The sequence below is a fragment of the Bactrocera neohumeralis genome, chromosome 4, assembly GCF_024586455.1.
Source record: "Bactrocera neohumeralis isolate Rockhampton chromosome 4, APGP_CSIRO_Bneo_wtdbg2-racon-allhic-juicebox.fasta_v2, whole genome shotgun sequence".
Classification (NCBI taxonomy): domain Eukaryota; kingdom Metazoa; phylum Arthropoda; class Insecta; order Diptera; family Tephritidae; genus Bactrocera; species Bactrocera neohumeralis.
Genome location: NC_065921.1, coordinates 24,981,857 through 25,000,232, shown reverse-complemented (window position 1 = coordinate 25,000,232; position 18,376 = coordinate 24,981,857). Strand labels below are relative to the sequence as shown.

General features: G+C 38.6%; 1 protein-coding gene across 7 annotated transcripts in view; it reads right to left on the bottom strand.

Moving 5' to 3' along the window:
- The window catches only part of LOC126757304 (myc box-dependent-interacting protein 1), a 104,474-nt gene that overhangs the window by 35,199 nt on the left and 50,899 nt on the right, over window positions 1-18,376 (bottom strand). Inside the window, exon 1 of one of the 7 annotated variants that reach the window (XM_050471097.1) lies at window positions 6,458-6,533. The exons of the other annotated variants lie outside the window; for them this stretch is intronic. Within the exon in view, the coding sequence (XP_050327054.1) occupies window positions 6,458-6,523 (66 nt within the window). The 5' untranslated portion in view covers window positions 6,524-6,533. Of the gene's footprint in view, window positions 1-6,457; window positions 6,534-18,376 lie in introns of those variants that run through there. 7 annotated transcript variants of the gene reach the window in all.

The following is an 18,376-nucleotide window of genomic DNA, read 5'->3' as shown; positions in this document are numbered from 1 at the left end:
CAAAAATGATATCGGTGAGAACGTAACCGCCAAAAACCAGTGTGATATCACGCCGTTAGACTATTTCCTGTGCGGATATGTAAAGTCTAAAGTCTATGCGAACAATCCCGCTTCGATTCAGGCCTAGTGGCAAAACATCACACGCGTCATTCGCCAGTCACCAGTCGAAAGACTCGAACGAGTCATCAAAAATTGGATTCAACGGATGGATCATCTGAGACGTAGCCACGTCCAACGTTTAAAAGATAATCTTCAAAAAATAAATGCCACAGTATAGCCTTTCAAATTTCGCCATTAAATTTAAAGTTTCTGTGTTTTTTCTTTAGAACAGCAGGGAACCTCGAAATGGATCACCCTTTATAAAATTTCTTAAAACTGCCGTAACTCTAGGTTAAAATTTTATTTTAGATCAATTGTAAGATTAACACGAAGTGTCTACCGCTAAAACAGAAATTATCAATAAATTAGAGTTTTAAGCTCGTGCTACAGCGCATTATTACTTATCGCTTAAATACGAGTATTATTCTACTACAGACTATTTCCGAGACCTTCCCTGGCATTGTTAAAAGATAATAAAGAAAAAGTTTCGATATTCGAAAATAACGCAAAATACATGAAAGCAAACATTCCAGCCAAAAAAATGTTTCTTGAATATTTGACTCATATTGTCTACACAAATAGGCGCATATTTTGCCAAAATGAAGATAAGACATTTGAGGAAGCGTCAAAAACTATCTGATGGCAATTAAGTGAGTCAGAAAACAAATATTGGTGCTTTGACTTGTGCAAAGAAGGTTATTTGCGCAAAATTAGCGCCAAACCATTAAAAAAATACATAAATATGTGTATACATTTATGAGCGTGAAAAGTGTACTCTTTCGGAATTATGATTCTACAAAAAAAGAGCTACGGACAGATTTAAAATTAGTACCACTCTAAATATGTCACAGCTGCTTAAGCGCTCACGGGCCGCACACATTTTTTATGCATGAATATGTAAAATTATGCACTGATTTTTTAAAGTCCACCCAGCAGTTGTGAGAAAAATAATGCGGACGAGAGCTGGTGTAGACGAACTTTACCGCGCCGCTCAAAATCTTGCAATTATTATATGTTTGTGTGTATGTGTCTATGTACATATGTATATATAAATGAATATATATTTGACTGTTTGTATGTACCTGCCACCCGGCCGGCAAGTTGCCGCTCTGACTGAGTACTCGCACTGCTAGTACTACACGCTGCTATTGCAGAAACTTGCGACATTAATTTTTTCCCCATATGCACACATATATATACACACACAGCAGTCGGCAGCAACAGTTAACAAGTGCAATGCGCAACAATTGCTACAGACAGACGGAAAATTAGATGCCTAGTACAAGTAGCTGCATGTTGGCAGACACAAGGCGCGTGTGCAAGGGAAGTCGCCGGAGGCGAGAGAAGTCGCTTGGTTGGCTGTGAAATGCAGAAAAGCATGAGTAAATATGTATTTAAGAAAAAAAAAACTGTATGTATGTAGTACTGCATTTGGCCCAGTTACCGCAAAGCGAACAGGAATTCACAATTTTGCCATTTTGCTGTTGTCAGTGTGTGTGTGTGTGTGTGTAAGCAAAGTTATGCGGCGCGGCGTGATGGACCGTGGCAGCGTCAAAGGGAAGGTGCACAACAATATATTTTATTTTTTTTTTTTTTTTTTTTTTTTATTTTTTTTTTTATTTTTTTTATTTTGTTTATACATTGCAACTAGTTCAAATAAAAGAAAGGACTAACAAGCAACTTGAATAGGACTTAAAAATATAATTACAAAATTACAAAATCACAAAACTACTATGAGAGTATTGGCTAATTTGAAAGATCGCTGGGTTTGAGGCGTTTGAGTCGTCTTGGTGGTCCATCACTAGAAGTTAACATAACTACTTCTTCGTTACAATGCTGTAGCAATCTTGCACTATGTGCTATTGCAATTTTTAGTATTTCTGCGTTAACCGAGTTTACGCCTAGATCACGCTCTATATCAGCACATCTACAATACCAAGGCGCTTTGACAATTAGTCTTAGTACTTTGTTTTGAAATTGTTGGATGACTTTCTTATTGTTTGCGTTAGTACATCCCCAGAGTTGTGCACCATAGCTCCATATCGGTCGGAGTATTTGCTTATAGATAAGTAACTTATTTTCGATGGATAACACTGATTTGTTACCGATTAACCAATTGTAATTTTTGAGTCGCATGTCCAGCTCCTTACGTTTGTTTTTTACGTGAACTTTCCACCGTAGCTTAGTGTCAAGCGTCATTCCTAAGTATTTGGCGGAATTAAAGTGCGGTATTCGTACACCGTCTATGAAAATTGGTAAGTGCTGTATCTTGTTGTATGTGAAAACAATGTGTACAGACTTAGCTTCATTCAGTTTTATCTGCCATTTATTTGCCCATTGTACGACTTTATTTACAGCTTTTTGGAGATTAGTAGTGGACTCGTGTTCACTTCTACCAACAGCAAGCAACGCGGTATCATCTGCAAATGTGGCTGTTGTATAATTGCAGTCTATTGGCAGGTCGTGCGTGAATAGTATATAAAGAAGAGGGCCCAACACACTACCTTGTGGAACTCCTGCTTTTATTTCCCTAAGAATAGAATATTTGTCTCCTTGTTTAACGCGAAAGTAGCGATCTGATAAGTACGATTTTATGATGTCATAATGCTGTTTCGGTAAAATCTGTTTCAGTTTCGAAAGCAGTCCTTTGTGACAAACTTTATCGAACGCTTTTGCAACATCCAAAAACACTGCAGAACAGAACTTTTTTTCCTCAAAGGTTTTTTCAATAATATGCGTAATCCTATGGATTTGATCAATCGTAGAATGGTTGGCTCGAAACCCAAACTGATGCGCTGGAATTATGGTCTTTCGTTCAATGATTTTATTGATACGTTTTATGAGAATTTTCTCAAAAAGCTTCGATATTATCGGTAGAAGTGATATGGGTCTGTAAGAAGATACATCATATCCTGGTTTCCCTGGCTTTGGAATCATGATAATTTCAGCAATTTTCCAATAAGTTGGCACGTATTTAAGATGAAAAGCCGCGTTAATAATGTTGGTAATTTTTACTATGCTTATTTGAGGAAGCTGTTTTAGGACCTCGGCAGTAATCAGGTCATAACCGGGGGATTTTTTGTTTTTCAGATTTTTGATTTCCTCACTTAGCTCACTGCTTGTGCAACTTGAGATTTCTTCGCTTTCTTGACTAGAAGCAGTAGGATAATCTACGTGTGTTTCATATGGGGAGAATATTTTGGCTAAATAATCCGAAAATATATTTTATGAAGTGCATAAATACTCGCAAAAGTGCAACAAGCAGTCGTTGTAGCACCAACTGCCAACAGCCTACAGTAAGCAGCAGTAGTGGCAGCGGCAGCGGCAGCAGCAACAAGTCAGCAATAGCCAAGTCAAATTAGTTTAGTTCAAAGCTGCAAATGCGCACGGAGCAATGGACATAGAAATTATAAATGCAGAAATGGTTTGAGTTTGGTGCAAATGCCGTTAGGAACATTTAGAAAGGGGGCACAGAAATTGTAATGTGTTTCTTAATCGTCAACAGCAGAAAGCTACTGAGAATAGCCTGAGTTTGGACGAGATGGTTCTGGAAGATCCATGAATCAAGCGAACATTTTACACTTATTATATGAACTATTTGTATGATGAGAGGCGGTAAGACTGATAATTATGCCATACATATTATAGGAAAAGTGCTGAGACCTCAATGTGTTATTGTGGTCAACGCGGTTGAAATAATCCACCCGATTATTATTAAGAAATATTGTCGAGTTAACATTTTAGGGACGGGTGTACATAAATCCGGGTCCATTGTGGTTAGGACAAGACAACAGTTACCATATCTATGGTCATCAGGGGAGAATTTAATTTGGAATCGTGGCTGAAAGAGCCAGGTTTCCAGAAGTTACTTTTTCTCAGCTTTCTTGCTATAAATAATTGTAGACCCATTATTAGAAAGATCTGTAAGAAAATTGTAAACCCTTCATTAGAAAGACCTGTAAGAAAAACACCGCTGAATTCTCTTTCCCTCCTGAATAATTCTCAAAAACGTACGAACGTTTTGAAATCGCTTATGGCCACAAGATGAAAAGGATAAGCACTTGACTACTTTTCCTACAATCCAACTATGACATTATGATGGTTATATGGTGTATACAATTAAGCAGAAGTGGTGCATCTTTCCAATAGTCCCAGGACCCAGGGAAACTTAACCAATGTTTAGTGTAAATTTATGTTAACTGAGAGTTCCTCAATCTCATCAAGCTTACTAGTCAGTCGCTGTCAGGAACTCGCTACCTGCAGGACGACGATGTTTCGTCTTCAGCTTATTTCCGTTTTACGGTTCTTATGACAACGTTTCGATCTATAGTAATCAGAACTAGCTCAGAAAGCAGAGTATGGAGAATCGTTTACCAAATTTCTCAACGATTTTTTCGGTGCCCATATTTTTTAGTCCAAATCAAATCAAACGGAGAAAAGATTAGAGAAACGAGCAAACACAGTTGATGGTTGGTCGTTCTTCATCGAGGTTATACGACTTTCTTGTCTTTCGACAAAGATTTTACGCCGTAAACTTTTGAGAGATAGTTAGCTTCTCTTCTTCGACGAGGTAGTTAAATAGTTTCAAAAGTGTTCTGTCATTAGAAGTGAAGGATGAGGATAAGGATTTCTGGCTTAATGGGTATGTAAACTAGCAAATTTATCGCATTTTGACGAAAAGCTACCCGAGAACATTCAAAAGCTGACATTTCATACAGAAAAAACAACGGTTTGAGTGATTTGTGGTCCGGGGGAATCATCGGTTCATATTTCTGCAAAAATGATGCCGGTGAGAACGCAACCGTCAATGGCAATAATTATAGCGCCATGATATGATAACCGACTATTCGATGTCTGAAATTGAAGCTCGTGATCTCGGCGACATTTGGGTTCAACAAGCCAGCGCCACTTCCCACAATGGATTTATTGAGATAACGCTTCGGTGAGCAGATAATTTCAGGTTTTGGGTCGGTCGATTGGCCACCAAGATCACAGTTTTTGTGGGAATATGTAAAGTCCAAAGTCTATACGGACAATTCCGCTTCGATTCAGGCCTTGGAGCAAAACATCACGCGTTTCATTCGCCAGTAAGCAGTCAAAATGCTCGAACGAGTCATCGGAAATGGATCACCTTATACAAACTAAGAAAATATTGTCATAGCAGTATTTCTTAGGCAATCGAGAAATCTGTCAGAGTAAACTATTCCTCTCGACAAATCATTCCGTTTTCAATACCAGCTAACTATGTATGCCAAGAGGGTCAGAAAATCGCTTGGAAGCGCTTAATTTGCCAACAGGGATGATTTAATAGAGAAACAAATATACATATTTATAAATATTATATACTACATGTAAATATCTTCAGCTTACAGTAGAATTGGAATTGCAGAAGTGGCACAAAAGCCAACAAACAGACTATTTAGTCGATCAGTCTAAGTGAGGTGGGCGGGCAGGTATTAAGACTGGTGACTAGGACCGTGTGTTTGGCGACAAGTGTTTCCCTAATATTTGTTGTTGTCTTCATCTACAGCGATAACATTGAAGCGCAACTGCGTGTGAAGCAAATATTGCTGAAGTGTGTAATAATAAAAATATAAAAATATGTAAGAGGAGGAAAATAATTAAAAGAGCAGAAATATAAAGCAGCAGCCCCTGCAAATAACGGCCAATTCATTAGCTGCTGGTGTTCGCTGGCGCGAGGGGATTGACGATTACATCTCACTGCGCTGATGAAATACACAAATTGTGTCGTATGAATATGTGGCGTGGCGTGTGGAAGCAGTCACCCAGCCAGTGGCAGCAAATGAGCAAACAAGCGAGCAGGTGAGCTCGTGAGCCGGTAAACCGGCGCGGCGCTCACTCAAACGCTAATTTCAATTGCACGCGCACAAATTAAATTTATTTTACAATTTCTTCCGTTATTTGCTACATCTTTCTTTCGCTTCGACTTATGATGAACGTGTGGGGCATGCCGGCGCATAACCGTAAATGAGCGCAAACGGTAGGAAGTGTCAAAAATATAATTCTTTCATTTCTGCCGCGCTGCTCGCATTCGCTATGCGAACAATTTCATTTCCTATGAGACAATTGGAATAAAATTTTTTTGAACATCGGTGGAGAAAACGTACAAACAAGCAAAAGCGCGTAAATTCCACCACATTGAGGAAGTATATTAACGAAGAGCACTACTTCACCGGTTAATGGATTGATATAGACGATTCGCTGAAGATGCGAAGAAGAAATCTGTAAAGCTTTTCAGCTTTTTATTCAGATGATTTTTACGAATGTCTTTTTGAACCGTGAAATATATTTATAAATATTACTTTAAATATTCTTTTTAACCACAATAACAGCATACCCGATCAGCAACATAAGACGAGCTTATGAATTCGAAATATGTTGGTGGAAATTCAAAATCATCCATAAATGTTTACCTGAAATAGAAGGAAAAACAATTTATTAACCAAAGAAAATAAAAACAAAAGTTAAAAAAATTAATAAATATTTTTAACATTTAATAAATAACCTGGTGGCTCTCTCCATCTCTCATGCACTGGCGCTACACAGCTATTGTTAGACCAACTCTGATCTACGGTGCACTAGTATGGTGGACAAACGTACGGAAATCCACCTACCGGAAGTCAATTTGAAGGTTCGCTTTAAGAGCAGTTCCAAGGGCGGCTCTTGAACTGGGACCAAACCTGCTACCTATAGACCTCTTCGCTGAAAACTCCGCAGCAAAATCGGCGGGATGACTACCGGCTGCAAGAAAATTTACATATAAAACCTTCGAGCATAGCTCTGTGGGTAATGGCGGTTGGCAAACTCCGACTACATGATCCCGCTTTTCAACTGGGAAAGATTTTCAAAGTAAACATAGAAATAAATGGTTGGCGTAAAGGTATCTTAATAGCGCACAACAATCTACACATTTATATGGATAGCTCGAGAATGGAGGATGGAATGGAGGATATATTGTCCAGAGTTAGGCATAATGAAATGCCGGACCGTGATATCAAGATTGCTAGCTGGCCTCTTAATGGTGCAATACGGCAAATAATCGACCAATGAAAAAGTGGATGAGATTCAAAAATGGTGTTGGGAAACCCACGCATTGTCTATACAACGATCTGGACGAAGCATGGTAAAGAATATCAAAACCCGATGGAACGAACTACCTGGATGCAAAACTGCAAAAGTCATGTGCAAAACGGTAGATCGCAAGTACACAAAATTCCTATTGGCACTCGATAGCAGAGACTGTAGGAACATGATCGGAATACGAACTGGGCACTGTTTGGTGGCGGCACACGTCTGCAGAATGGGACAGACAGATCCAGAGGATTGCAGGAAATGTCTAGAGTAAGGCACCAGGGAAATAATGGAGCATCTCTGTCCTCTTATCCCGCATTGGCAAAACACCGCTGTAAGCATCTGAGATCCCCACAATGTGATACACTGGAAATCGAGGTATCAATAGTGAGGCCACAGAGTGTGTTAAAAGTCGCGTCAAGCATAGGCATCCTAAGGGATGACTACTCTTCATGGACCTAGTAACTGAACTCCATCTGAAATCGCGAAGGACCAAAACTGGTCTATGCGTGGTTCATTGACCTACCAGACTAACATAACATAACCTAATAAATATGTAATTTTATTTTCTACACGACAGTATAATTTTCGGAATAAAATTCATAATAAGAAAATGTATTTAAAGTGTCTGTTTCAATGCGGGACGCTAAATGCCTTCGATTATCTCAAGTTTTTGGTATAAGAAAGTTGAAAAAGGGAAATAGTATTTTGTGACCTAAAAGCACCTACACCCCCGACAGATCTAATTTTCATGAGGTGTTTTTTCGAAGAAAAATGTCGACGGGGGCCGAGCTCAGAGTTGGTCGATAAGTAATTGAATTTGTTTACGATAACTTTTTTTTCGATGGAGACCGTCAAAAGTTGGTTTAACGAGTTTCAACGTGACTAAGCCTCGGTTTTGTCACCCACAGCTAACCTGGAAACGGCTACCATGGAGAATAACGTAAGAAAAAGTCCGTCGTCTGATAGCTGCGAGGGTAGGCTTCTCAAAAAGACCACGTTGATCATATCCTGTATTAAATATAAGGCTTGAGAAATCTATCGGTACAGGGGGTGCCACGTTTGTTCACTCTGGTCAACAAGCGCAATTGTGAAACTACTTAACAGCGATAAAACATGGATCCATGGAATGAACTTTATCTTATTTCAATTTTCCATACAGTTGTTATGAGTTTTGGCGGGGATGACTTTCAGTGTATTGAGTAAATTTTGTTTTTTTTTCTCAATTTCCGTGCTTTCTGAAGCTCCATTTGTTAGGTTGTTGAACAGTTTCGCCATCATACTAAAGAACATTAGGCTCGTCAGCAGTAATGAAGTGTTAGATGTAAGGTTCTTAGCTACTCGTCAATTATCTCTTATCCGCTTCTTACTTAAAGTCGTTGTGGCAAGAGATTCAGGTCTTTTGGTACGAGTACAACTGTTTCGAGGATTTAAAAAATAGAAATAGATTTTGAAGAGCAAATTAAGAATTTTAAAATTATGAACGAAGTCTTACTATTTTCTGCTCATATTGGTAGATCACCTTTTTACTTTTTTTAATTAAAGATTACCACACTTTTCTAAATAAAGAATTCTTGTCTGCAATCGAACATGCATTTAACGAATGCTGTCAAAGCGAGACAAGACGACATTACATAATCGCCAATTAAAATGCTCCAGTAATTGTTGACAAGACATTGCATTAAATGCATAATTATTGAGAGCGTAAAACTTAGCAAACTAATGCAACAAAAGCATAACATAACAGCACATAACATGACACGACATAACATAGCACGACATAGCAAGCAAGTAAAAATTATTATTTTTTTCATATCATGCCGCCAAATTGCAATGCAGAAATGTCAACTATGCAAGTGACCATAATTATGGAAGAAACTGAATGCATAACAAATATGTATAAAAGTGGATGTGTGTGTGATGTTTTGAGACAAACCGACATATTCATAACTGACATGCCATGAAAATCGAACGCGGTCTCGCGACTGAGGCTGGTTATGCCACAGATGAAATAAAGAAAGCTTTACAATTTTGAGATGTTGAAAAAAACTGTCGACAGTTTCAACGTTTTTTTACGTATGTACATATGTATGTATGTAGATACATAAGTACATATGTATGTATGTGTGCGTTGCTGTGAAGAAAATCCGATTTCTATTCATTAGCGCGATCTGCAGCCAAAGCGTTAATCGCTGAGCAATAAGCCAGCAACACAAAGTTGAGACGCACGCGCACGCACACGCAGGCAGCCAAAAGTCACATTTGTGTAAGCCTACGTTGTAAGAAGTGGTGAATGAACCGCCTAACCCCGAGAGGGGCCACAGTCGATGAAAGGCAAAGCACGCAACGCGGCGGCTGTAGTTTGCCATGACATACCGTTATTTTGACGCAAAACTTGGTTTGTTTACTTCATTTCACTTAGTTTGCTACTTTTTTTGTGTTTGCTTTTGTATTTACAACTATTTTTCATGTCGACAGCATTAGTAGCCGACCAAAAAAAAACAAGTCAAAAGGGCTGAGTGAGCAGGTAAAGGTCGCAGAACTCTGAACAACGAGATTTACAATGAAAAGCAAACAGACATAGAAATATATGCGATGAAAATAAAGCAACAGCCGGACAGTCGATGAAGGCAATATCAACCAACAAATTCAATGCCCATAAAAGCCCATAAAAGCCAACAAAAGCTCAGCGTATCTCGCCAGTGTGGCAAGCAGCGGCGTAAAAAGGCCAATTACTAGCGGAAAATAGAAAAAAAAGACAAAAACCAAACTGCAGCCACAAAAACAGGAAAGAATGCTTGAATTTGTTTGGCTCTGCACATTCCGATTGGACTCACAAACGACAAATATAGCTACAGCCTGCCTGCAGCAACCTGGTAGTGGAACAGCAGACCCTGAGCAGAGGCGAGAACCAAACCAGTAACCCACTGAACGCGCGACCAGACCAATGCTTGTTAATCGAAATGCCACTGTCAGTATGTACATACATACATATATTCCTATATAATATGTACTATATCTACCTACATATATACATACATACATATATACAAGTTTTATTGGCACATAATGCTGCTTGGCAATGCCGCTACTAAGAAGCTTAAACTGGTTTCTCTATTCGCCACTCGTTTTTTTGCATATTTATTGTATTCTATTTTATTTTTAGCTAATTTGCTCTTATGGTGGCATTCGTTACAATCAATCCCTCTATTTATTCTTTCATTTCCTATGTAAATCTGATTGGGTTTATTTATCTCGACCATAAAGCTCGAAAGCATGTCAGGTAGTAATAAAATAAATGCGTGTGGGTTTACGGAAAATACGCAAAGGTTTTTTTATATAAATGGGTGTGACTAGATAACCATAGAATTGGAACCACCACTCTAATCGACACCTCTAAAAATGACAAAAAAAATGGCACTGTCCAGTGAGGAGTTCAACTTTACGACAGATCTTTCTAACTTAACCTTTAAGGGAAGTAGTTTCATCGCAAGGTTCTAAGCAGAGCCCTAAACCGTTTACTAAAGATCCATCAAAGACGGTGTTTTAAGCCGCTTCGGTTTGTATAAGCTTTTAGACATAAAGGACAAGAACGAAAAGTCCATGTTTAGAAGTGAAGCATGAGGCGGCGACCCGTCTGGTTGGAAGTATAGATCCTCCGCGTCCATAGGTCCCTAGACCGCTTTCGATTTACCCTGGACTGCACAGCTGCTTATATTTGACCAATGCTTGCTGAGCTGGTCAGCGGCCCTCCAATCCAGTAGCAAACCACAAGAAGCCAACGCAGCTCCTACCTGTTCCCATTCCGCAGTTAATGAGGCTTGCTAGGACAGGTACCCTAGCAAGCTCATTAGCCATACAGTTTCCTGCAATACCGGTGTGGCCATGTATTGAAAACAGTCAACTGATATACATACATATATAGGATTTGTCCGGAAAGTAATAGGACTTCCGCCGCGACTGGATTAGGTAGAGGGCGTTCCTAGCTAATGAACGAGTGGTTGGTCAGTTGACTCCGAGCACCTGTAGCGCCAGGACAGGCATTTTCGCGCGGCGTGTTTCTGTGAGTGGTGCAAGCCGAAAATGCAGCACTCGTTAGAGCAGAGGTACGCAATTAAATTCTGTGTGAAACTCGGTAAAACTGCGACAGAGACGTTTGATATGATCAAGCAGGCTTACCCAGATGTTGCTTTAGCAAGAAGTGGTGTGTTTCCGTGGCACCAGGCCTTTTTGGAGAGCAGGGAAGAAGTCGCTGATGAAGACCGGAAGAAAGAGCAAATCCAAAGTGAAAACGATGCTTATTGTCTTTTTTGACATCACATCAAAGGCATCGTCCATCATGAATTTGTTCCTCTTGGAAAACCGTCAACGCCAAATTTTACGTGGAAGTTTTCAAGAGACTCAAACGAAGGGACAATCGGGTCCGACAAGATATCGCAGCCGTTGCACCACGACAACGCCCTGGCGTTTCTTGCGAACAGCAACCTAACCAAAGTCGGCATCCCAACGCTTCCGCAACCGCTCTACAGCCCAGATGTGGGCCCCGGACTTTTTTTGTTTCCTTGCCTGAAATGGTCGATGAAAGGGGATCCAAGCGAATGCCTTCCGTGACGCCTTCAATGCTTTGAAATCACGCTGGAAGCGCTGATGCGACGCAGAAGGAGCCTATTTTGAAAGTTTTTAAAGAATTGTAAAGATTGGTTCAATAAATTTTTTTAAATCGACTCAGTTCTATTACTTTCCGGAGAAACCCTGTAAGAAGGTATGGTTTGAGGCTATGATGCCATTCAAGCTTCTGCTAGCGGTTGAGATTATGACATTTTTTGAGGTCATAATGCAAGTTATGCATATTTTTCGAAAATATATGTACATATATAAATATATAAGAAAAATCCATTGTTGAGGAGTTTTACAACTTGGCTACTTTTCTTTATTTCTGTATAATAACAAACCAGATAGTTTGAGCTTCCACTATAAAAATATACTATATACAAAGCATACAAAGCGTCAACAAACAATTCGGACAATAGAGCGTAGTTCCACCTCTTCCACGAGACCACCATATCATATTACATACACCTAATTATTGATGGCTTGCAATCAATCGCAGAAAATTAATATTTATAAGCATTACATTTGAAATAGCGAATGACCCAATAAAGCTTTGTTGAATATTTTTTAAGAACTTTCGCTAATTTTAAATAAAAAATGCAGCTTCTTTGCATAGATCTCGCAATTTTTCGGTAATTATTATAATTTACAATGAATATTCAAAGATTTCACCGGACTGCCATTGATGCTGAAACTTCTTTGATTCTTACAAACACACAAACATATTTTAAATTTGGAAAGTGACCACTGGACGGGCAGTCCATTGAACTCCGGTGAAGACACCAAAGCCAACGGAGGGCAAATGATGAAATTGACATTAAATGTTTTGTTTGTTTGTATGTAAGCTCTAGGAAAAGAGTGGTGGGCCCACATTTACATACGCATTTATGGCAAACATGCATATTTACCTACATAACCAACTGGCCAACTGACTAATTTCTCAACCACGCGAACATTTATTGACGGTTTTCTACATTTTTGGAATTTCTATTTCATTAAACAAAAAGCAAACAACAATAAATTACAAATGCATACAAACCGATGTGAACGCAGGTACACAAAACGTGATGAGGCAAAAAAACAAAAACAAAGAAAAAAGAAAATGAGCTTCGGCCTCAGACTTAACGACAGTTTGTCACTGGGTGAAGACTAGAAAAAGTAGCGGGAAAAAGTGAAACTTGCGTAAAATAAATAAAGCTATGAAGTAAAACAAATAAATACAAATAGGTATGCGTCGGTGAGGCAGAAAGCCGCGCGTTACGTGCAACCCGGCTTTTGTACACTCGGCACAGCCGGTCAGTTATGGGTTAAACGAGCAAACGAACAAGCCGCCCAAGTAAGTTTTTAGGCAAATTATTATGTAAATGCACGAATTGTAGATTACACCGAGGTGTTATGCCGTTAACGGCGAGCACAAGTGTCGACGGCGACGCTTCTGAATGAAAACAAAAGCGAATAATCCATAAAAGTATGAGTACAAAGCGATTTTTTTGCGCAAGTGTATGGAGCTTAGACATTTGTATGCATGTATGCGCATGCACTTAGTTTTATTACAATATTTTTTTCGCTATTGTTGTCGGCATAAGTAATACTCTAAGTTGTAGTAATTAAAATATTTAATTTTTTTTCATTTTAGAATTTGTTTTGTTTGCAACTTTGAATATTTTGTAATGGAAAATGAGGTACAATGGGCTATAATCGGTTCTGGAAGGAGCACAATATATAATCAATTCACCACTGAATAACCAATATTTCTGTTGAGAAAAAGTTGCACATAAAAATATATAATCTTTCCGAAAAAATCTTAAAATTTGAAGACAACGCTTTTTGTCAAATAAGAACCGGAAATATTCCAGAAGGAAACAATAAAGTTTTGCAGTGCTAGTTAACTAGACATTTTTAAAGGGAAATAAATATGTCTCACGCAGTTGACATACTCGTATATTCACCTTCAATATGACGGAATTCGACTCAGCTGTCTTCAGTCGTCGTAGGTTGCCTTTTATATTTCGGAACTATAGAACAAAAACAAAAATTTTAATCATCAAAAACTCTATTGTTTTTTCCAAATATTCTCCATTAAGGTCTACACACTTTTGCATGGTTTGAACCAATTGACCAAGCACTTTTGCTACTATGATTGAGGTATCTCCAAAACACCACTCCTGAACGCTCATCAGGTGTCGAAAAACCTTGAGCTATTGGTTTATCTTTTACGTACGGGAATAGAAAGAAGTCATTTGGAGCTAATGACTCATCAAATCAATGTTTTGAGAGCTCAAAAATGCAGTCGTTTCAGCTAGCAATGTCTTAGTGAAGGGTGATTCGTCTTCGACGGTTGGTTTTGCTGATTTCTTGGCAAAAGAATGGTTGTGTACCACACAGAATTTACTGTTCTGCTTTGTTCAAGTGGTGTGGTTGCGACATGTCCAGGCAACCATTTGCTTGGAAATGTTTCGTGCGAGAAAAACTTTTACCGGATTTTCGTGCGAGAAAAACTTTTACCGGATTCGGCTCATCTTGATACGGTCAAATTTAGGGTTTGTCCGGAAAGTAATAGAACAGATTTTTTTCCGTCGCGACTGTACTTCGGAACGTGCGCGCACCGACAGGATTCGGTAGAGGGTGTTCCTAGTTAACGAACGATTCAGGACAAACATTTTCGCGCGACGTGTTTCTGTGAGTGGTGCAAGACGAAAATGCAGCGTTCGTTAGAGCAGACGTACGCGTTTAAATTCTGTGTGAAACTCGGTAAATGTGACAAAGACGTTTGATATGATCAAGCAGGCCTATACAGATGTTGCCTTAGCAAGAAGTGGTGTGTTTTGGTTGCACCAGACCTTTTTGGAGGGCCGGGAAGAGGTCGCTGATGAAGACCGCATTAATGAGCAAATCCAAAGCGAAAACGATGCTCATTGTCTTTTTTGACATTAAAGGCATTATATACCATGAATTTGTTCCTCCTAGACAAACCGTCAACGCCAAGTTTTACGTGGAAGTCCTCAAGAGACTCAAACGAAGGGTCAATCGCGTCCGACAAGACATCGAAACCGATTCAAAGTTGCACCACGACCACGCCCCGGCGTTTCTTGTGAATAGCAACCTAACCAAGGCCGGCATCCTAACGCTTCCGCAGCCGCCGTACAGCCCAGAAGTGGCTCCCTGGACTTTTTTGTTTCCTTGCCTGAAAAGGCCGATGAAATGCAAGCATTTCGAGACGACAGAGAGGATCCAAGCAGCATGCTCCTCGGCTCTCAAAACTAATCCGCAGAATGTCTTCCGTGACGCCTTAAATTATTGGAAATCGCCCTGGCAGCACTGCCTCTAAGCAGAAGGAGCCTATTTTGAAAGTTTTTAGGGAATTGTAACGATTAGTTCAATAAATTTTTTCAAATCCACACAGTGCTATTACTTTTCGGACAAACCTTGCATGTCTATCGAATTTCATTACCAAAGTGGAGTCTGTGAATTAAAGCTTTTATTCCAGTAACGTGAGTTTGAGTTAAGACCTCTATATCATTGTTGTTCCAGTGTTGAGTACTACGTCCTCTTTTTACCAATTCTTTGATTAAGTTCGACATAGAAGTATCTTCCAATGAGCCCATTATGCATTGATAAAGTTGTTTCGATAGTACTCGGGTATACAGAGCGATCCATTCAACGATGTCATAGGCTGAATTGGCTGGTCTAGAATTTACGAATCCTGTCGCTACATTTTCCCCCATTAAAAGGAATTTTTATAGTCCATCACATATAGTAAATAAATACTTTTTGAAATAATGTCAGGCTTTAATTTCCACCTCGAAAATATAATGCCCTACACCTCTAGCCAATATGCGCCTATCCACTCAGATATTGCAAACAACTTTTCATCATCCCCTTTTTCAACAAAATGCTCACTACGCCGCTGTCACGCTAAAGTGTTTCGCACTGAATAATTATTTCGTTCGAGTTTTTTGCTCATTACAAGTTGTGGAAAGGAAAATTTATGGCGACCTTGATCATTGTAATTAACGGTCATTATTCTAGTGTAGGTAATGTCTATATGTAATTATGATTGAAAAAATATATGGAAAAAATATCAGAAATTTTTTTAACAAATTAATATTTATATATATTTTTTAGAATGAATGTTTATGAGCCAAACAGAAGCGTGTAAAATTTCCTTTTAAAGCTAAAATTGTCGAAAAATAGAGTTCTAATAAACAAAATGTGAAGTTGTAAGTGTTTACCGTACATCAAAGGTTTCAGCTATAAAATTTAGTACTCGAGCAGTCTCAGATAGCAGCGCTCTTCAAACGGTAGTAAATTTATTGGCAATCTTTTCCGCCCATTTCCGTAAACTTGACTGAAACACTCAAATAATAAAAAGTTGCATAAACATTTGCTCGTGTGTCAGTCACTCGTTTAACTAATACTCGTCGTGTATACGATTGTCGCTAATAGAATTTTCGACATTTAAATTTTGCCATTTTGGGCTGGGCTGTGTTGCTATTGGGGGCAATCATGAGATTGAATTTAGCACTTTAAGTACATTTGCACGTTTTTATACACACACATACTCACTTTCATGCAAATACTTGTCTGGAGATCTGAAAATCGGTTGGCATAAATTTGTTTTACGTTGTTCGCTATCGACTTCATTACGTGTTTTTTGATTAACAACCCTGTGCAAATTAATTTCGAAAACACGGTGGCGGCAGAGATTCTAAGTAAACGTAATAAATATATGAAAAGTGACGGTGTATTAGCAACTCGAGCCAAAGTTTCGCAATGCATAAAAATACACATTAGCTTATGTAAGAAGATACTTGTAGATATGTATGTAACAAAGGTGAGGTTGGGTCGAAGAAATGTTAATTTTTAGAATAACTAAAAAATAATAAGCTGCAAACGGCGAAATATTTAATTTTTCGCCGGCTAAAAAGTGTATTTAGAAACGCATACTAGAAATGTTACTTTGAAAGATTCACAAAAATTTTAGAGCCATTTTCGAACGCGGCGACGAAGAATTTTTGCGACATTTTCTTAACTGTCCTAGTTTCCCGATATTTATTGTATTTTAAAACACATTGTCTTGCAATACCTGGACCAAGTGAGCTAGCTGCAATTAATTGCCTTAGCAGATTTGTGATGGGCTCAAGACGTTTCGCTGATGTATGTGGATTTAATTCATATTCAAGAATTTTTGTTGGTAGGAAAGAGCGCTTAAATGAAACTGTCTCAGTCTGATCATGCGATCAGTAGTCAGGTATAATACCTAATATAATTATTTTCGTGACCAGCTGATATGGTCGTCCGGTCATAAAATATAGAGCGTCAATTTGGCTGTCAAAGACAGAATACATATTCAGAAACTTCAAATATGTCAGAATACCGCGCACGAGCAATGTCGCGGTGTTTCTGCTTTTAGGAAAGACAAAAGAGACATTTACCTTTGAGATCTCACATTCAAATACTAAGTAAGTTGGAATTTGCAGAATACAGAGGATGCGATAAGAATGCTGTAGTGTTCGATATTACCTCTACGAACGCCCAACCTTCAACTAATTGAGACGGAATTTAGTTAAAACTCAATGAAAAGCACAATGAACCGAAATGGCTTAAGTAGGACTGATTGCTGTATACATTCCTTCCATCTCCTGTTTCAACCAACCTCTCACATTATGGGTGGTATAGAGCCTGGTTCTCAACGAATAGAATATGGGTTATATAGGATAGTGCATGAGGGAACTCCTTTCGGAAGACTCTTTTATTAACTGGCTTACTCGTAAAAATTGATCTGCTAACTTCATATTTAGGATGGCGCACGAAACAAACCGTACTACAAAAACAAACCGTAATAACTTTTTTTCTGTGTGAGTAATCGACTTATTTTTTTATTTGGCAGATTATTATTTAAGTTTTTTTTTATGAATAATTAGGATACCGAAAATAGGGTTTAGAAAGTGCAGTGGTACCGTCGCCATTACGGAGGATTTTGGCGGAACTCCGCTGAATAGATGGACAAATATGAGATTGGTAAACGTGTTTGCAAAATCTGGAAGCATCGCAAGTAGATCGGATCATCGAGATCCCTATTCTTGTGTTCAAGAAATAATCGCGGCTGTTGCATCGTCAATTCAGGACAATCTAAGAGTTTCGACTAGCAACTTGGAGTTAGCAGACGGTCGTTACATTCGATAATTTATGATGACAAGCCTGTTTCCATACAAAGTTCAAATAAAAAGCCGGTTAAGCCCTCCAGATTTGCCTAACCGCGAAACGAAACTTCGCACAGATTTGTACTATAGATTTAATTAACTATCAGACTTTGGCTGCAATGTCTGCAGATATCGCGCAAAGAATTTTTGTTTGAAGTGTTTTTTTGTCAATAGATTATTTGTCTTATAAACTGATTACTTCCGTATGTCTCCTAGTCCAACAGGGAACAAGTATGTAAAGTTTCAAAATGTGATTAACATTACAGAACTAAAAAATAACTTAAAATAACTTAAAATAAAAATACTTGATATGGTGACGTTTGCTTTTAATAGAGCTTCGAAGTTAGTTTAGAATCAAATATAGCTTTTAG